At 36.7% G+C, this 21,896-nt stretch overlaps 1 protein-coding gene across 4 annotated transcripts in view; it reads right to left on the bottom strand.

Annotated features, from left to right (window-relative positions):
- The window catches only part of DLC1 (DLC1 Rho GTPase activating protein), a 496,355-nt gene that overhangs the window by 379,777 nt on the left and 94,682 nt on the right, over positions 1-21,896 (bottom strand). For all 4 annotated transcript variants that reach the window (XM_067022638.1, XM_059049453.2, XM_067022640.1 and 1 more), the window contains exon 2: positions 12,691-13,842. In XM_067022638.1, the coding sequence (XP_066878739.1) occupies positions 12,691-13,719 (1,029 nt within the window). In that variant the 5' untranslated portion in view covers positions 13,720-13,842. The remainder of the gene's footprint in view (positions 1-12,690; positions 13,843-21,896) is intronic.

The following is a 21,896-nucleotide window of genomic DNA, read 5'->3' as shown; positions in this document are numbered from 1 at the left end:
AATTGACCTGCAGGAGAGAGGTTCCCAGGCATCTAAAAGTGGCTGGCAACCTTGGCGGGAAATATTTGCTAATTTAATTCTTCCAGAATCGAGTTTTATTGGTAAGTGGTTGAAATGGTAATCAAGACACTGTGCCATGTCTAATCCATGTTCCATGGATTTGAAATGCAGAACAACAACATCAAACATCCCTAGACAAGGTTATGATTCACCTTCAGTGTGTTGGCTACACCTCTTTGGTATTTTAAGCATGACTTTGTGACCGCTTTACACTCCCTTCCAGTAGCGGGGGTCCTGGCTTCCACTAACACACATCTACTATTTCCTCCTTAGGAGAGACTGACTTTTACTTTTTCTGCCACAAGCCCCTATATTGTGTAGGAAAGTATGGTGTGGCTATTTTGATGATTCACAATATTCTGTTTTGGTCTTTCAGCATAAACCATAGATTTGAAATGACTTCAATGTAGATTGATAACAAAGAGGAGCCTAAAAATGTTCCTTGCCCCTTACAGCCTGTACTCCCCCAGTTCTCGTATACCGTCCCCCACCCATTCTTCCCTGCTTCAAACAACTTTATGTGCACCAATTTTTGTTGTGACGATCGGCACGACAGCCAGAGCGCCAGCTGAGCAGAGCACAGTCCTCTGAGTTTAGAAGGGAGTGCTGGAAGCACACACACTGAGCAGCGACTCAAATGTATCACTCACTCACTCGCTCACTCATGTATCAATGCATCTCCTGAGTAAATGCGGTCCCCTTAAAAATGAAAAGATTTATGTGAAAGTTAGAAATTAAATTTCCTAATCAGCTGGCTTCGTGTAAGCAATACAACTGTTGCGCATTCACTCTCTATCAAGAACATACATTTTTTCAGCGGTCAGGGTTGGAAATTCAGGATTACAATAACTGTAAGGTATTGCATGGGAAAAATGGATTTATTTCCATTGTAAGTTGCCCAGGACAGGCCAATGTATAACTTTGCACGCTTTTTGTTTCTAGTCTAAATAGAATTTTAAGCATAAAAATTTAGTGCTTTACATGATTACTAATATGTTTAAAAGAAAAATTTGCATGAAGATGATGCTGAAATGGCTGGCTAGCTTCTTTTCTCCTCTGGCCTCCTTAAGGATTGCTCACAGTATGGAAATTGTTTGAAATACTTTTCAGCTTGTTTAAAATTTATCATGCCTCAACCCAAACACAGTGGACATCTGAGAGAAAGCACTTTGTAACTTCTAAGTGGAGAGAGATAATATTTATGATAAAAGTCGAGGTTGATCAAGGGAAAGAGTACAGAATAATTGAATTAAATGAAAATTCATGCCTCAGGAAAGAGCCATTTTTTATTATAAAACTAGAAAGCAAGGGAAGCTGAGAAAAACTTCACTTTAGACTCTATTTTCAGCTTCTAAAAATGTATTTTATCTTTTTGTCAGCATATACCTGAAATGGTAGTTAAATTCTAAAAGATGTGTTGTTGTTGTTTTTTCCTGCACACAAAGTGGACGAATGTCTGAAATAGGAGGATAAAACAGTTCCTTTCATCGTTCAAAGAAACCTTAATATTAGGTTTGTGTTACATTTCGATGTTGGCCAATTCTTTCTGATTACTTTTAAATTATAGCTTTTCCATGATAATATGCAAGTCAGCATCTTCCCCGTGGGGCAGCAACTTTGCATTGGTAACAGGACATACCACTATTAACACTCTAAATTACAGCTCCTTGGCCTTGTCAAGACACACACATTATTCCAGTTAAAGTGAAATGCAAGAATGTTTTAAGTCTCTTCCTGCTGGAACATTCCATGAGCCTATGAAAAGCAAATTCTCCATCTCTCATCCCTTATCTGTCCCTAGGATGCTGCCTACAACAGACTAGCCGACTGAGCAAAATCTTGCTTGTCGGGTAAATGAACACATGGCAGGACATTCAACATCCTGTGACCATCTTACAGCAAAATGAAGACAAAATGCGAGGGAGTTTATTGAGGGATGGATTGTAAATTAAAGTCCCGTCTACGCAATGGCAAATACATACTGTAAGAAATTCCTCTGCACCAAGAATTCAGCTGTTTGTTTCTTAATGTAGGCTCTAGTCGGCTGCGTTGGCTCAAACTCCATTTCCCTGTGCCTTTGAGGGCTGAGGGTGTGAGAAAATGGTCCACAGGTCTCAAAGGTGATATTAACCACAGAGGCGGAGCCTGCTTCTGGTTTCCTTTGCACTCATGGGAGCAGAGCACCATCAGCTGACTTACTAACCTCCCTGCAATACAGACCACTTGGTTCCTGTGTGATTTGTCCTCTATTCCAAGTCTCAGTAGAGACTGTACTTACTGCAGGTAGCCAAATATCGCATCTCAGATTGTGCCTGATTATTGCAGATGTTGAAACTTAATTTATATGCATATACATGTATTCTTTATTAATTTTGTATATTTATAAAATATTTTTGTTAAGTGGACTTATTTTATCTTTAGATTTCCTGCTATAGGTTTGGGCTTTATATGTTTCATAATTCTCTTAAGAAAAAGTTGAAGTCATTCAGAAATTCATAAATGGATTTTGTAGTATACATAGACATTTAATCTAAATGCTATTTAAATGAGAAAGTCAGAAACGAAGGCTGTTACCCAGCACACTGAACGTGAGCATTAGTCTTTCCCACGCAGAGTCTGCCGTGTAACAACACCGTGGGCAGCAACGTGGTTGAAAGCTGTCCTCTGAACTTGTCATCCGTCAGAGAATTCCCATTACTCATAGAACCTATGGGCTCATATCATTAAAGAATTTCTTGATTTATACTCAAGTAAAATGAAAATGGAAGCTTTACCTTTTATCCGATATTTATAAAGCACATTTCTCATCTGTTACATTCTGACTGAATCAACTTTGGGTACCTCTTTGAAGCACTCTAAAGAAAAGTTCCAATTTCCAAAGGCCAGTATGTGAGTGGAATACAAAACATCACAACTGCAATTTAATTTTTAGCAAAAACCGAATTTTCCTCTTGCTTTTACTTTTCATGCTTTTAGGCAGTTATGCTTTGAAATAACTTTGTGACAGTCGTCCTTAAGTATAAAAAAATTAATAGCATTCCCTACATGATTCTTACATATCTATGAGGGGATGAAAGTTAGTGGGAATCACTCTCTCTTCTCATCATTAATTTATAGTCCAACCATTTTGTTGATGCTTTAGTCATCAAGCAAATTTCTGTAATTCATTTCACTTTTCTGCTAACCAAACACTAGCTGGGGAGCAAATGAACATGGCTAGCATTTTTTTCAGAACCCATTAGTGTATTGAAACTTAGATTATGTATTTATTTATTTAAGATAAAGTGAGCCCAGAAATTACTTAGCTAAAATCGAAGTTTGAAAACAGAAAGCTGTTTTGCCAACGCTAAAGTCTGGCATATGAAGTACTGTCCATCCTCTTTTGATTTTCATATCCCCATGAAATATTCTGTAAAAAAAAAGACCTTAGTCTTTTTTTTCAAGTGTCTGTTTACAAAATGGCCTTTGGGAAGTATTTGCTTATTTCACTTATTCCCTAAGATTCAAGTCTGTGTATTTAAAAATAAAATTGTATTTCCCAAGAACAGTTAAAGTAAGCACAGAGAGATCTCTCTCTCTCTCATTCTCACAAATGCAAAGTGTTTTCATCCTTCAAAGCTCAGCTCAGGCACCCCTTGGTGAAGCCTTCCCTGACCTCATGTGGATGGGGTCTCTACCCTAGCTTTTAAAGCTCTAGCTCCACAGATCTTAATACTTTCTACCTTGGATTAGGTTGAGCCAGGATGTTTCTGTACTTGTGGTTCAAAACCTAATATTACATTAGGTTCCAATAGTAATAGCTGTTAAAGTTAGTTTAACTGATTATTTTGTTATTTGTTATTTTGGTTACATTGCCCCTACTAATGTGTAAGCTCCTTCAGGTAAGGATGTATATATGATTCTTATTCAAATTCTACACCATACATGGCAAAGTGCATGGGGGGAACAGAAGGTACTTAATATTTATTTAGTTAATGAATGCACATTCCAGACTCTATTCTATAATGATAATTAGATAGCAAAGATGTACATGTGGGTTGACTTACTTTCTAAATTCTCTCTCAAATGTTGTCAGTCTTTTTCCACAATTATTCCCAGACAGTTCTGCTTATTCTTAGATCTGTAACTAGAGCAATTTAGTAAAAGAAACAAACAAACAGAAAACAACAACTCCTACTACTAATAGCTGAAGTCACATGGTGTTTACTATGTGTCAGGCACTGTTCTAACTACTTTATACATATGAACTTATTTAATCTTTCCAAGAACAAAATGAAGCATCCCATTATACAGGTGAAAAAACCAAGGCACAGAGACAGTAAGTAACCTACGTGATTACAAAGCTATGAGTGAGGGAAGCAGTTTGCTTTTAGAGTCCATTGGCTTAATTACTTTGTTCTATGTATAGCACCACAGTTTAGAAGCTGTGGAGATTTGCCATGGGCTGTGAAGCATTGGAAGAATCTCCAACTAAAGTAGCTACTATACCCTGGTTGACTATATATACTGTGACTATAGATTCCGCTAGCACTTAACCTATTTCCAGATCTAATTCTGCAATTCATCAGTTATTTATCAAATAACTGAAGTCAGATCTTCACCTTAAATTTTGGTTAAGTAATGGATTGTTCTAGTGGTTGTGTTATGTAGTGCTGAACAATATTTTCCATCTCATTTAATAACCCTAACGACCTTGTGATATAGGGACTGTTGTCTCCATTTTTCAGGGACATATAAAGTGCCCACAAATTAAATAACACCCCTCAATTTAGATGATGCTCCTCCTCATCACAGCTTGATTTCTTGGTTAGAAAATCAAGCTCAGACCAAAGCTATTCATTTCCTAGACTAAATAATGATGCTATTTCAACTTAAAAAAGCCTCTGGGTTAGCTTTCAATATATATGAAAAGCAGTATATGCTTTTGAAGTTTTACTGGCTCAAAAAATAGAACCCCAAATGGAAGAGGTTCATTAATCACTAGTTTTATTCCTATGCCAACGTAGAAATAGAACTGAAAAAAGAATAAAAGTGGTCTTTCCTATTTGCTTGTATTTCCTTTGAAAATTGTGAGGTTATCTCTAAAGTACCACTATAATTTTCTTGACAGAAAATTATCTGTGGAATAGAGATCTTGTTGGCAGCAGGGATAAGTACTTTACTTCTAAGAACACGAGCCAGAAAATGAACAGCTTCCACTGGCACCTTGTGCTTAGTGCCCGGATAACAGAGGCAGGGCTCTGTGTTGTAGGTTTTGCTAGTTATCCCCACTTTTGTGGATACTGGCATTTCTTCGAGGGAGGCAGCCAAAACCTATGCTAGTTTTGTTGGTATTAAAAGATTAATTAGGGCTTCCCTGGTGGCGCAGTGGTTGGGAGTCCGCCTGCCAATGCAGGGGACGCGGCTTCCTGCCCTGGTCTGGGGGGATCCCACGTGCCGCGGAGCGTCTGGGCCCGTGAGCCACGGCCGCTGAGCCTGCGCGTCCGGAGCCTGTGCTCCGCGGTGGGAGGGGCCGCAGCGGTGGGAGGCCCGCGTACCACAAAAAAAAAAAAAAAGATTAATTAGTTGGTCCTGGTTTATAGTAACAGAAATCCATCAGGAAGAAACTAAATCAGTTTCACTATTATGATAGCCTCTAATGTGCAATTGGCTCTGATTAAACCCATTAATTATTTAAAATAGCATCATAAAAGTGTATTAATTCTTGCTCCAACAAAAACTGATGCTGGGTTAATGTGAGCTTATTAATGATCTTGTTACTAATAATGTAAATTTGCAGTTTTGGTCCAAGTCACTGCTTGGATCAGAGGCCCATCACACATCATAACTACTTTTAAAAAAATATCTGGAACAAGAAACGTTTCAAATCTAATTGTTCTCATTCACAGTACATTTTTCTGCCTTAAAGGCATCTAGCATCAAATCTCCCTACTTTATGTGGTTTTCACAACAGAAATTAAAAATATATTTACTATTGTCTGGCACTCTCTGACCAAAAGTCCCTCTTTCTCCCTTATTCATTTGTCTTTTAATTTCTTACTCTTTTATTCCTGTCGTCTCTCTTCTACTCCCAATGTCCTCGCAATGACATTAACCAGAAAAACTAGAGATTTCCTAAACCAGTGGCCTCCCAGCATTTTTGATTATGTACTTTTCAGGGAGGACGCGTATGCTATTTACTTATAAGTTATAACATATATTTTCATTTAATATATCATATGTCTTATAAAATATATATAAAATTAAAGGATAAATTACAAATAACTGTGAAGGGTGGATATTCTAATATTTTCCCCTTACACTCACCCTTATCCACTCCTTTCGGGAGACAACTGAGTAGTTTCTAAATAACGTTTACCACTCAGATTGCTATCTATTTAGTGACAATTAATTGTTTTGTGGCGAAGGGTGATAATCGTCTCAAATTTGAAGGTTGCCTCAGAGACCCAGATTTTACATAATTCTTTCCTTCCTCTTGTCCCCTCATGCCCTATTTTAGCATGGAAATAGCAGGGAGAACAGAGAGGAGATTATGGATAACGGATCACTGATTTTGGTTTTATGACTTCATTTCTTCTGTATCCTCATGACTTGGATTCTTGACTCCTGACATTGTCTTCTGAAAGTAAATCCTTTACCATGAAAAGGCTATTCATTCATTTAAACACTTATGAACAGGGGTCTAAGCTCTGAGATGGATGCTATAGACACAGACACAAAACTCTCCCCAAATGAGTGGACATTTTCGTTAGCAATGGTGGGATCAGATGTATTTGCAGTAAACATTCTAATAGGAATAAGTCCTCTGTGGGGGAAGAGAATCAAGCAACTAACTTGGCTGAGGAAACTGGGGAAAGTCCCTCCAAGGTGAAGACATTTGAGGATCCTGAAATATGAGCTTATCCGGTCTTCACCTTCAGCCTGGTGGAGACACAGCCCACGAGGGCTGGCTCTAGTCGGCAGAGTTCCTCCTGTGAAATGGCAGGAAATGTCTCCACCTGCTCTGTAATTGCGGAAGTCAAAATCATGTTACTTGTCTCCTTGTTAAACCTGTGCTGGTTATAACCATAACTGCATCATATTGAGATAGAATCTGATTCTAGCCTCCTACAAATCCACTTTTTGTCAAGGAATTGTATCATGGCTTTTTCTTGCAGTTGACCGGTGCTTCCCTTGGTACCCTACTTTAGCCCATCCTTCTCTCTCTCTGTCCCTCTCTGTCTCTCTCTCTTTCTCTTCCTGTTTTCCTTCTACTCCTCCTGTGCCCTCACTCCCCTTCTCTCTCACTAATGCTTCCTGCCTCAGTGCTGGCCTTACGTGTTAGCCAAACAAAAGCCTTATTTGGGGACTTCAGCAGTGTTTCAGGGATTGTATGCTTCACAATGTAAGGAACTCTACCATCTGGCTCATGGTGGTGTCCCACCTCCGCAGAACAGGACCTAGGATACTGGAGATGCTCAATATTAATTACTGATTAATTTTACCAGACAGTATATCTAGTGTTGTCCTGTATCAAATAATTAACTGTTTTTGCATTTCTGGTTGGATTTAGGGGAATTATGTTTGCTATGAGGCAAAATATTTGAGCCCCAAATACCTGCAGATATATTTTTGGCTTTCTAGTTGTTTATGAGCCAAAAACCCAGTTTAAATAGCATGAAAAAAATCTGACGGTTTTCTGTGGCTTAACACACAAAATGAGCTACTCACAAAGGTACCAGCTTTACCTGGGACACAAATCCAGTTAAAAATATGGCTGAGAAGACCTGATGTTATCCATCTACACATTGACTTTCCACCTGGTAACAACTTTTCTCTGCCAGCCCTAATGTTAGAACTAGGGGAAAAGGTTTAAAAACAATACAATCTGCTCAATAAACCTGTGTCTTTAAAACCAGTGTGAACTTCATGTAAAATCATACTGTCATTATGAATCTATCTGCAGAGCTGTGTATACTTTACTCTGTTTCCCATTCCTTCTCTCTTTGTCAACTGCTACTAGGCTTATTAACAAACTCTAATTCTTCCACTAGTCCTTGCTTTCATTCAATGTTGGGGCCACAGCTTAACCATCTTTTAGGTTTTTATTTCTTAGACAATTTTTCCCTTCCCTTTAATATTTTTCTAGCTGACCTCCTATCTTGGTCCATTCCATCTTCTGCATAATTTACTATGTTCTTTATGCCACTCATTGGTCAATGTTAGCTTTCTCATGCTACAAAGCCCCCATGTAGGCATTGAAGAGATAGAAAGGATCAGGAAGGTTATAGCAAGAAATGAGAAAGTCTTTTCAGGTATAGGTGTGCTTTTATCAAATACATACATATTTTAAAGATAGGGTAAGGAGATAATATTTGATTTTTTTCAATCATTGCTAATCAATGTATTACATTTGTCCACAGATAAACTACAGTATATACAGTATAATATTTTGGTTCTGAGCAATTTTTCCATAAGAAAGAGTATAGCATTTGATCCACATCACTTCCACACATAAAATAGTTTCCTAACATGGAAAGGTAGGCTGCAGTGCGAAGTTAAAGCGTCAAGGATTTATACAGATACCACAGAACACATACACAGCCTGTTTATTTCATTCACAGCATGCCATGATATACTGGAATATATTTATGTTAGGTGTTGTTTCTCAACATATTCATGTTATGAGTTATCCTTCGATAAATATTTTCTCTTTCTTATTTGATAATAGAATTTTCAGGAGACACCTTGCCCAGGATGCAGACTCCATTTCTCAGCCCTTATTGCTAGGTGTCGCCATACAACTAACACATGAAATATGAGAAAAAAAAAAAAAGAAGTGTACTCTTTCTGGGTCTTGCCTTTACCCAGGGGTGTGGCCATTCCTGCACCTTTTCCTCTTCTTACTGATTTGAATGTGGATAAAGGCTCAAGGTGGCAGAGCAGTTGGATAAGAGGGTCTAAGGTATTGAAAACAAAAGGCTTATATATTGTTCCAGAACTACCTATACCCAGTTATATATGTGTGAGAGAAAGATGTTAGTCAAGCCACTTTTATACTGGTTTTCTGTGACAGCAGTCAAATCTATAGCATAAATGATACAGTTTCGTTGGCTGCTGGAATGTGAGGTTTTGTTCAAATGTAGAATTAGGTGTCTTCAAAGCTCAAATCATTTTTATATTATCTTTTGTGTTTATTTTGCTTGGTAATATGGAATATACTTTATGAAAGCCAATAAAAATATTTAATATATTTATACAACTATTATGGCTATTCAGAAGTTTGGGAACTATTTAAATAGTCTCTAGGGAAGACTGAATTTTCGACTCTTTTTAATTAGTAAACCACCATCAAGAACAAATACACTAGTTCTTTAAAAAAAAGTCTAACCTCAAGTCTTTCCCTACATATTTTCCATCTTCACATCTCATTTGGTTTGAAGAGACCACTTCTTAGACGGTCTCCCTCCTCCACATTTCTCTGGAATTTGTCTCTGAGAATTGCTCTTAACCAGCTGCCTTACCCCCAAAGACCCACCCATACCCTATAAGCGCTGGTCATATGCCACACGATCTTCCTGGCTCATTTACTGATGTCTGCTCATGATTTATTTGGTTTCCCTTTGATTTCAGTGGCTCCAATTTAATGATATATTTCATCATATTTAAGGAAATTATTAGCTTGAAGGTCAATATTTACACATACTACAAACGCAGTCATCTCCAATTGACACTCGTAATAAGTATGTGTGGCTATATCCTTAATGGCCAGAAATATCATTGGAAAACAAGAAAAAATACGTCATGCTGAGCAACAAATGCCTGCCAATATTTATAGGTTTGAAGGAATGATAATTTGTATCTGAAGTACAATGATATCTCTAGAGTAGTAGTTCAGTGCATTCTGAGCATTACCCTTATAAACTCTGTTTTTGCTTTCCTTTTTTTTTTCAAGTTTTAGAACCTGACTTTATCCTGACTCCCTCCCACAAAAAATTCACGTTCATAAATTCTATGAAGGATTTGGTTCACTCATATCAGATAATGAGCTGACTAATGTTCCGTAACTAAAATTTTATTAGCTTATATTCTATTTCACCTTTCTAAGCTCTTAATCTCAAAGCTGTCACAGTGGTTGACAAATAGTTTAGAAGACCATGTGTCTATCCAAAAGGTTTATCTGTTTTAAACTAGTTGCACTGGCATTAGAATTGGAGTAGTTGATTGAAACTTTTGTTGATATTTTGAAAAGCTTCATATTTGTTTTCATTTCATAAGAGTAATAATAATCATAATAACTATATAGATAAAGGGTTGTTTTGTGCCATGCAGAAAATGCTTCAAATAGTTTATATATTGAATATTATTTTGTTTTTGTCCTTCTGTTCATTGTATGCATTTCACCCAGAATACTATCACCTTTTATAAAAATTATATAGGCTAAAAATTGAAAATCCCCTGCTTCTATCCTTTTACTTCCATTCTCTCAAAGTAATTGCTGTCAACAATTTTTTGCCTATTTATCTAGAATTTTGCATATTCTTATTTAGTCATCTAGAGAGGTTTATATCCCATCTATATTTCGATCTGTATCTGTATCCACACATTTCATCATATAAGGTTGGGATGTGCTACAAATATTGGTATGCCACTGTCTTTTTCTACATATACTATATCATGAGCACCGTTCAGTTAGAGCACATGGATCTCACTCCATCTTTTTCATGGCTGCATAGCATTCCAAACTATAGATTAAACAATCATTATACATCCTTTATTGATGGAAATTTGGATTGTATCTTTTTTGTCAGTAACACATAATACAATGATGAACATCTCTGTACATATATTTTTATGAATTTCTTTTGTTTTTTCTTTTGGTAAAGTTCTAAAATGCTTAGTTTACAACTTGAAGGTACTTCAGCACTCATTCAACATCAGATAGAACAAAAATTCCTACACATTTTGCTTCTAGAGGCTTCTCCCATAATCATACTTCCCCAGAGTAAATTCCAAACCTGAAACTTTGCATTTAATCTGTTTATTACAAAACATCCCAAATGAGTTGTAGAGTCAAAACAAATACTCCACCAGACAATACCACAACACTTTAGAATGATGAAATGCTTAAAATAGAATATTTAAGTTAGAACTTGTAAATGAGATATAATTATGGCTCTTGTAATGCAACTATGCTATAGTGACATGTCCAAGAGCAAATTCTTTCCAGCATTCTTAGTATTGATATAAATGTCCAAGTGGTGAGCATATGTTTCTGGAATGCTTAATGTTTCTGTCGGCAGTTGGGCAGGGTCTGTCTTATTTTAGGGAAGCTATGACATAGGTCAGTTAATACTTTCTTACGTCATTATTACATTCCCTCCAACAGATTTGATAGACTATATGGACATTTCTGAAAAAGCGACCTGAGCCGTCCAATCATAACAACATTATGCAGCATTAACTTTTTAATACAATTTATATAAGGAAGGAAGAGTTCGCCAGAAGCACAGAAAGCTCTGTTGGCATGTAGTTTGAGCACATTGATCTTTGCTGTAAAGTCTTTGACTTCACTTTAACTTATGACACGTTACTGATCTAGTTTGTTAGCAAAACTACAGTTTATGGAAACCAGATTTCTTCACCGAAAGAGAGTTGAAGATTTTTTTTTCTCATTGTAGATAGCCCCAGTTGAACAGAACTTAAGAACCTTAGTTTTGTCTTAGGAGAATAGGAATTATGGATTAGTATTATATCAAGAGAAGGGCAAGGATGTTGCACCAAAGTGTCCAATCTGCAGGGTTTTTTTGATGCCAATGGGCATGCTGGATTTACAGAAGAAATTTTACTTGTATTTACATCAGGATATAGAGAACTACAATGTGGGAAGAAGGTTGGGGAAATCCTAAAGGTACGACAGACTTTGGTCAAGAGTTCTCTAACTAAATCATGATCTATGTAGTTCCTTCCAATTCTTGTGTCTCTCGCTTGGAAACTCCTTGGTGATCATGGCATCTACAGGATTACTCAAAGGTGCCTCAGCATAAAAATTTACTTCAGTTATTCATCCTTTTTGGTCAAGAGTTTAAAAGAAAGTTCATATAGCTATGGATAGCAAATGTGCCAGGGTATCATTTAAAATAGCAGTAGCATATTTGGGGGGAGGGGGTACTGTTGCCTTGGTATATGCAAAGGGCTCATTTAAAATATGTGATTTATACCACTTTTATTATAATAAAATATACTTTTTAAAGGGAAAAAGAAGCAAGCTGAAATAAACAATTTTAATTAAAAATTATCATGACATTCTTTCTAAAAATTAGAGATCTCTCTTTAGATAGGCTTTGAACTATCTGGTGGCTATTTAATTCCAGCCAAAGAAAGTGAAACCAGTTCTGTCTTCAAAACAATTCCAAAATAGAATGTTCATGAACCATTATAAATATTATTAGTGAAATGGATAGGTTATCCTGTTTTAATTTTTACATATTTTGATGATTTCCCCAAGAAGATGCTCTTTGAGTCATACAGCTACACTACTGAGCAAAAGAAATGTCCACACATCTTTTTAACTCTAGCAAAATAATAAGTGACAGAAACAAGGATATTTACAAAATTCCAAAAGCCAGATAATAGGTGCATGTGTCTTACCTTTCTTTTACGAAGTCTGACTTGGTTATCTGTGGGTTCATGGGTGGCCAGAGTCTCCTTTATGTGTAAACACTGCATGCCATCTCCTGAGTTGACCTTTGGAAGACTTCTGTTTTGATGTTCTGAGAAACCACTCTTCTCCAGGCCATTTTCAGCTGACATTCCACTAGGGAAGGAAGGAGGCTGCAGAAGGCAGCTTCCAGAATCTGTTTTTAATAATGGCAGTCCTCTGTCTGTGCAAGGAATAGCCAAGAACTCATCTTGTACTTGTATTGCACTGCAGGTGTTTCTCTCATGTTCATCTTTAGGGAAGTCGAGTTTCCTTCGATGCTGAGCAATTACAGCAGAATTAAGCAATTGCTTTTCCGGCACAATATCTTTCACATTCAAAGAATCACATGCATTCATTTGGGATGCATCTTTTATTTCACTTAGTCTTATATCCTTACAAAGCTCCAGGCTTTTACTCACCATGTCAACAACTTTTCTGTCCCCCTTTTCCTCTACCAGCACTAAATCAGCTCCACCAGACATTCCCCAGGAGTCATAAGAACCTTCGTTACTTTCCATGATGGGCAGCGTCTTTACTAAGGAGCCTGCTCCTTTGATGCTATGTTGGTCGGACGTTTCAGGCCCTTGAGTAGTTAAAATCTGTTTATCATCCGTAAGATATAGATCAGAATCAGTATCCTCATCAGAAACATGCACTAGTGTTTCCGTGCTGGCCTCCAGAGAAAGAAACTGATCTTCACCTTCATGGCTGTCATCTTCATCCACCTCCTTTGAAATGTGACCCATTGGCTTCCCAGGAATATCTCTCAGCTCTGAGCCATGACAGCAGTCTGGTAGTGAAGCACACCTTTCTTTGCGGTCCACATTTAGCGTTGCATCTTTTTCCATACTTGCCTGCAAGCTGTCAGCTACTAGTCCATGATGACATGCTGTGTTACAATCATCAGAATTAAAAGGCTGTCCCATCCATTGGGTCACATGTTCTTCCCAGCTTCTCTTTCTGATAGCTACAGACATGTCATCGTAGTTTAACAACAGATAGAGGGATACATTCCATATGAGACTAAAGGAGATGAAACGATGAAAGATGACTTCAAATTCACTGACTGAAGAAGAGAGTAAGTTTTGTCATTGCACCACCTATTAAAAAATTAAAGAAATATACATAGTTCAGGATATAGTTCTAAAGTCAAAATATATCTTGGAAAAGGGAGCACTTAAGCTGTGCTATGAAAGATTAAGAGATTGTATAAAGCTTCTATTTAATAGCCTTAATAAGGTTATCTCTTTAAGAAGCAGCCTAATAGTAGAAGACAATTTCACATTCAATATTTCTGGTCAAAAATCATTAACAATACTTTTAAATGCAGCTGGATTGATTGATCTATTAACGAATAAAGATATACATATTGAATATTTAAAATTCCATTAGGAAAATATTTGGATTGCTATACTTAATAAAATTCACTGGAAGAAACTAGTTGCTCTAGCTTAGATGCTTTCCTGATTTACTTTTGTGGACACAAATCGTGACAGAAATCTATTGGCCGTTTGGTTTGAATTGCACTGAAGGCCACCAGGGAACTGTTCATGCAAAACTTGAGCTATAGAGACAGCATGTGTAATGTATTAGTGTGTGAAAGAGCTAATACAGATCCCAAACTACCAGAATGCATTTACTCCAGGGAGTGACTAAGAAACATGGAGTAATCCAGTTTAGCTCATATTAACACATAATTCATGCATAAGAAAGCACAACACACACCACTTAAAATGCCTTAGGATAAATACATTTACATGCATCTCATTGCTGCTACGACCCGCTAGCAAGCTAGTACTATTGAAGCTTAGAGAAATTAAATAACTTGCCCAAGGTCATACATCTAGGAGGTAAGCCTGGATTCAAAGTAGGCCCCGTTTCTAAGACCCAGGCTTAGAGAGCCAACAAACTTCATCCATGGAATGCGATTCTACTGCCGCCTCTTCCCTCCACACATCTTTCGTAGATATAAAATCTAAACTCTTCAGGCAGGAATTCGGGTGACCCCAAAAGAAGATGTGAGCATGATAAGACAACTGAAATAATTCTTCGGAAATTTCAGTCTCATTCTCTTTGGCTTCTGAAGAGTTTAGTTTGTATACTGCTGTTAGCATTTGGCCATAAAATTTTAAGTAAACAAGAAAACCAGACATAAGATAAGGTCAGAATATAAACACATTCCAGGTATCCATCCTTTTTGCCTTAAATTATTCAAAGCCTTAGTTAAAGGCAACAAATTATACCAATGTAAACTCAACCTTATAAAAATGACTAATCCAAATGTTGTCCCATAATGAAACCTAATGACTGGACTGTAAAAGAAAAATCTTATTCAAGAGCAGACACTTCCAGTTTTTACACCACACAAGAACTGTCAGCACATAACATGGATTGGCTTATTGATTTCAATCATAAACAAGATTAACTGAAGTGCTGGTTTTGGGTCACTTCAGTCTATTGAAAAGGACTCTGACTCCCCACCAAAAATCGCAAGCTATTCTGACTAAGCACATGCCAGAAAGGTAAATATTCCCATATTGTAAAGACCAGGAATGTACTAGAATTTTGGTATCCCAGACTGACCAAATATCATTCTGGATACTATTCCGTCTCTTTAAGGGTCTGTGAGTATCTTTGAAAATGGTCAGCATTCACATTTTCCATGTTGGCATTCATAAGAAAATATAAAGTCCCTGAATTCCATGCATAAGTCATTATAGTGTGGGAGGCTACGGAAAGTGGAAAAAACGCATAGATGCAGGCCAGAAAATTTCTGCTTTCATGGGCAAATTTGGGTTGTAATAGGGCGGTTCTGTTTTAGATGCTTTCTTTTCTTTATTTTTATCCAGTGTAGAAAGAACAGGCTAACTTAAGAAATGCCAAGTGGTATTAGTGTCATTCCTAAGCCACATTTACATTTAAGTTGAGACAATTCTGGTTTTCTTTCTCTGATGAAGAAGGAGAAGGAGTTTTATTAACCCCTTGGGGAGCAGATAACATGAAATTTTTGCCTTTAAGTCCTTACCATAATATTAATTAGCTTACTGCACTCAACCTTGGCAAGTAGGTAAGTATTTTTATAACATCAAAGGAAGACAGTTCAACAAGTTCTGAGACAATCTAGCTGCAAAGAGAGATTATAAATTAGATAGATTTGACACAACATTAACTCCTCCTGTCCTAATTTCTAATCTACGTTCTTTGGACATTTCCAAATCATTCCTGTGAATTTATAGTGTCTTTATTTTGAAGACATAAAATTTCCTAACTCTCATATGACCATCATAACTACAGTTTGAATGTTCATTCCATATCCTGTGGTCTGACAGATTGTTTAAAAAACTTTATCTCAACAAACTTTCTTATTCATACTTCCTATTTTAATTCTGATTGTAAGATTTATAGTTAAAACCTGCCTTCAGGATCTAAAGGCTGAACACCATCGGAGTATATCGGCCCCATTTTCTAAGTCATCTGAATTGACTAGAATCTGTCCTGTAAGATTTAGAAGTCTTTGTAAAAGACTTCACTTTCCCTTTGAGCCTTCTCACCAGGCTGCCTTGTTCAAAATTATATTTCTAATTACCGACTACTTATTTTGCAAACTTCTACTACTTTTTCTTGTAATCACTTTTACGCAGTTTCATTCAGAATGAGCTCAGCTGCTGAGGATTTGGATGAAGGATCTGGAAAAGTGTAAGTCATTGCAGGGTGTTGATTTTATGAAGTGAATTTCCATGGGGATTTTTCACTTCTTAAATGCATGTGTTCAAACACCACTGTATTAATATTACAAGAGACTCTATGTACCTCTAAATATGTAATGATCCTGGAAAATATTTGTGAAATGCCCACATTTGCTTTTTGTGATATTAGTGCATAGGCTGTTTAGACACAGAGTGATTTAAAATTTATTGTTTGGGTTAATTTCATAACACCACTCTTTAACATAAGCATACAGTGGCATGCAGTGTATATTTTAAAATTAATCAAAATTGAATGTTACTGTACTAAAAAACAATTGAAGATATTCTGATTTGAGAATCCCTGACCAATGTCTGACATCAAATGATCATGCTCTCTTTTGTACTTGCTCCTGAAATAAACACACACCTTGTATTTTGACCTGGCAAGTGTCCCTAGGAAAGAAGAGACTGATGGGAATCACTACTGCCAATACTATAGCCTGGGAAAACACAGTGCAAATGAAGTACTTGTGGCTGAAATCAAGTGGGCAGTACCTTAGAGCTGAGAGCAACATTGCCTGATCATAATCATTTATTCAACAAGTGTTTATTTAGTGCTGAATGGGCTGCAGGCAGTCTACTAAACATTGGGAATATAAGCCTAAGTATATATTATCTTGTTTTATCCTTTCAGAAAGCAGATGACATATATAGGTATATGTATACATACACATAGACAAATACACACACACACACACATGCACATGATTGACTCCTGGGTTGTTTTTAAACACCTTCACACAGCTGCTGCATATTTAATAGAAGGCATAATAGTACTGCCAGTTTCTCTGTATTTTCCTACTTTCTCCTTAGATGGCTGGAGTTACTTCTGGTTTCCCATCAGGTCTTTCTTCTTAATTACCCATCCCATGTTAAATTTCTACTACTACTCTCTTCTTCTACTACTCTTCTCCTACTCTTCTCTCTTCTCCTACTACTGCTTTAATGCATATCTATATGTAATAGCTACCACAAAGCATGTACTGAGTCACTGGGAGAAAGAAGAGGAGACATGAGGGAAATCATCTCCTTTTAATTAAAGGTAGGTTAAATTCTCTAACATGCACTCTTGCAAGAATAGAGAATGCATCTGAACCAAGGAGGGAGCATTTCTACAATGGCCCACATTGTTGCTAATATAAGGGTCAAGTTGGTGAGGTGGAGAGATGGGGAATCTGGACATCCTAGACTGATGTGACATCTTAATGTATCTTGGCCTACGCTCAGGGAGTCAGCTTTGCAGGTAATAAGTGCCACCCAAACACTTATTGAATTAGACAATTACAGCAGAATCAACATATAAACAGACATGATCACAGCTCACTGTAGTTCTTCAAATGTGTGCTCACTGATGGCAAAGTAAATCTTCCTGACAGTGAGCATTTGTGGAGGTCAAAATGAAATTCATTTTCTTGATGGAGCTGTCAAAGAACAAATTATCTATCAAACTAAATTGTGGAACATTTGGGCACCTTCCACTGCCCCCAACTCGATGATAACATGAGAGGAATGCTTTTCAACGCAAAACTGTCAAATATTCAAGAGGCTTAGGATCAGAACGCCTAGGACAGATATGATTATTCTTAATCCCTTTATGTGAATGAATGAACACATGGCAAAAAAACAAAACAAAACAAAAAAGATAACACATTCAAAGAAAGCGTTTCTAAGAGTCTAATCAGGGTAGCCAACTTTTAGTAAAAGACAATTAGTGCTTCTTCTTTAAAATATTCATGCTAACTAATTGAAATTAGACAGGGCTAGAATTAGGCTTAGGAGAGAGAAACCTTTAATAACGATGCAAAAACCTATCTCTGTATGACTACAGGCAGATTTCCTTTCTTTAGTGGCAATCTTTGTCTTAATCCTTCACAAAATCATTATCCATCTACTTTTACATACTTTGTCAAATGTTGGCATTTACTCATTATGCCTCATTAGCTGTCTGTGGAAAAAACAAACTCCTGTTAAAATTCTTTACTGGTAAATTACTTAACGAAGCTTAAAATATTATATATGAAAAAGCTTCCATGTCTTTAGGCTGTCTGGAAATCATCAAAAGTCTTAGTAAATTACAGAATAAACCATCTGTAATGAGCTAAGTCAGTGGATTAAGTAGTACATCACTTTTTCCGAGAGACACATCCAAGCTTCCATCATTTTTGGTCTTTAGAAGAAGAATGAAGAAATAGGTACCCAATTAAAATATTTTTTTAACGTTTACCTATTTTTATGTATATATTAGTTTTACTGAGCTTGGTAAGTTTTTTCTCCTTCTTAGCCCTCAAATATGTTCCAGGAATCAAGTAAATTTGAAATTAACTCTGTCAATCCACTAGAATTCTGTCAGCTCATCAGAAAAGAACAGGCTGTTACAAAGTTGCAAGTTAATACTTCTGAGGTGCCCTATTTTTACCTCCGGCTTCCTACTATTTAATGTAGCCTCAGTAGTTTCTAATTCCCTTGCAGGGAGGAGCGTAGACACTGGCAGTGTTTGACTTATCACCACTTTGCTGCTCAGGTCAGCCAGGTTTGCGGATTCTCAGAACGTTGTTTTAAATAACCACGTGTAATTTGAGTAAACCTTTAAAAATGTCATATTTGTCTGATACCACTAAGACTTTTCTGGGGATAATTGGTTTCTAAGAGATCCCAGAATTAACACAGTCTTGGGGGACAATATTGCATCATGGATGCAGTAAGTTATAGACACCTGTGTTTCCTTCGGGATTCCATGTTTTTTTTAGAAAGTACACAGTCTTCTCAATAACAGTGTTCCATCTGCTACAGAACCCTTTGAGCACCTAGAACTACATTGTATTTTAGCTATTTCTGCAAATAAATTCATCAATGAATAATTAATCATTTGTTTTTTGGGCTTGTTAAATTTGATATCAAAAGTTTGGTTGTCTTTTTATTTAATGGCAAAGCAATATGATTGAAATGTGGTTTTGCCTTATTATAAAAAAGATACTTCTATTCCATAACGGACATGAATTAAAATACTTTATCATCAGCATGGTGAGATGTGGCTTTGCTTTAAGTGGCCACTTTCTATTTTTAACTTTGCTATCATTTCTTAGAACCCTCTAAGGGTAGACACAGTAATCACCAAATATAAACAAGAGGGCTACAGCAACACAGGTGCTCCGACAGCTAGGTGACAACAGAATACTGAGATTTCAGTCATTTGGTAAGTACAACTTTCACTGAAATCAGGAACATGAAATCACTGAGAACTTAGCTACTTCTGTTAGGTTGGTATCGTATCAGGGATTCATGTCTCTGATATCAACTTTTGTCTTCTGTATTTAATATCTATAATTGTTATCTTATTCTGTCATCTTCCTATGTGCATTTGAGCTCGTTTTTACTACCGAGTGTCCCATATACCCAAGTAATAGTAGGTGCACTAGAAACTTTTGATGATCGTGATAATAGTAATAGTAAAAGAGCTTCCACGTATTAAGCATTTACTGTGGATCAGGCCCTGTATTTAGTGTTGCATTTACCCTATCTCCTTTAGTAATGATACTCACAAATACTCTATGAAGTAGGTACTATCATTGTCCTGATTTTACAGGGAGAAATTATGGCAGGACTAAGTAACTAGCTCAATCTCAAACACCTATTGATGGGCAGTGATTATTACCTCTGTTTTCTGTGAAGGCAAGAGGTCTGTTAAAGAAACTTTTTCTTTTTTTTCTGGTGATTTGCATTAGTTACTTAGGTTTTGTCTTCCCCAGTTTTCTCACTTCTATAATGGGAATAATGAAAATTGTTGAGAGAGAATAATATTGAACTGTAATAATAATGAGCTGATAATATATGTAAAACACTTAATCCATGGCATATTGCAGAACTCACTAAATACTAAATGATGATGGCGATAATGATTATGATGATGATACAGATGGTGATGGCAATGATTCCTTTATTTTTTGACGGATCTTAGCTGCAGAAACCATGGCTGAGTGGGAGCTGGACTATCCCTTGCATGCCCATGTTATTTCAATATAGATGAGTGATTTGACCACAAGGTGAAATGCCATGATTCTTTCTTTCTTGATTCATTTGACCTCTGCTTTTTAAAACAAAATTTTGTTTGTTATACTGTATGCGACCCAATTTGTACATACAAAGTCTCATCTAATGCTCAAAATGACCCGGTGATATAAATATTTGCATTATCTTCCAGACTTTACCAATAAAAAGCAGAAGCTCAAAGTAGGATGGGGCATGCTTGAAATCACAGAGCAAGGATTTCAAATGGCAAAGATGCAAATCTGAGCCAGCTTTCTGTCTCTTCCCACGAGCTTTCCAGTACACCACCCCCATTTAAACTGTGGAAAATTCACTAGTGCTCTGCTCTCACTGGCCTCGTGTAACTTAACTTTGAACTATTTTTGGATACTCATGCTTTCTGCTGGCTCTTAATGAACTTGTAATGTCATCTTATGAGAGTGCTGTTAACCTCTGGCCTCAGGCTCTGATGACTTTTGCCAACCTCTTATTTTCCTTCCTCTTTAAAAATTATTATTCTATCATTACAGGATGTCTGGAAAATTTTTTTTTAAGTCTCACAACACCAACTCTTCAATGCTGGTTTTCCTTTCCTTTCTTTCTTCTTTCCCTCCTATTTATTCCACAAACATTTATTAACAAACATGTATTGACAATACCTGACATGCTAGGTATTTTGCCAAATGCTGGGAATAAAAAGAAACACTGGTTGAATTTCTAAACTTGCTTTCTGGTCTTCCTACTTCCTTTGGATCTCATTTCTATTAAAGGACTGATTTCCTCTGGATTATCTGAATTGTGTTGCTAAACCATTTCCTTATTTCAGTCTAAGGAAAACCTTTTCACACATACAAGCAGCTACAACTGCTTTTTTCAGTCCTCTATCTTAATTCATGAGCAAGTTCACATGCATGCTGTTTACATTGCCTTTCAGCTTTTTTTTACATCGCAATTCCTATTTAATCTTTTCAAGTTCACTTATATACTCTATAATCCACTGAATCAAAATCAATAATCTCTTTTAAACTAGGTCTCAAGATCCACACTTCACCTTTATTCTGTTTACCTTCTTCAAAAACTAAGCGCATCTATTTCTCAAAACTCTGTGAGCTGACCAGCAGTTTAAGGCCAAACTAGAAGTAGTATGCTGTATTTCTATATCCACCCCAAAGTCAATCTGGATTTGGGCTTCTCTGTAAACCTGTTTGATTTGTGCAACTAAGGGGCTTATCATTCACCTGGGAGAAGAAGGTATATTACGCTATTTCCTTCAAATCTGGAGGACTTTTCCCTCATTCTCTTTAAATTCTCATGTACAATTCTTAACGTTTATTCAGATAATAAAATTTTCTGATCCAGATCTAAATCATCTCTCATTTGGAACT

This window comes from Kogia breviceps, chromosome 20 (assembly GCF_026419965.1).
Source record: "Kogia breviceps isolate mKogBre1 chromosome 20, mKogBre1 haplotype 1, whole genome shotgun sequence".
Lineage (NCBI taxonomy): Eukaryota > Metazoa > Chordata > Mammalia > Artiodactyla > Physeteridae > Kogia > Kogia breviceps.
Note: the sequence above shows the minus strand (reverse complement) of the source record. Positions and strands in the feature narration are given on the sequence as shown.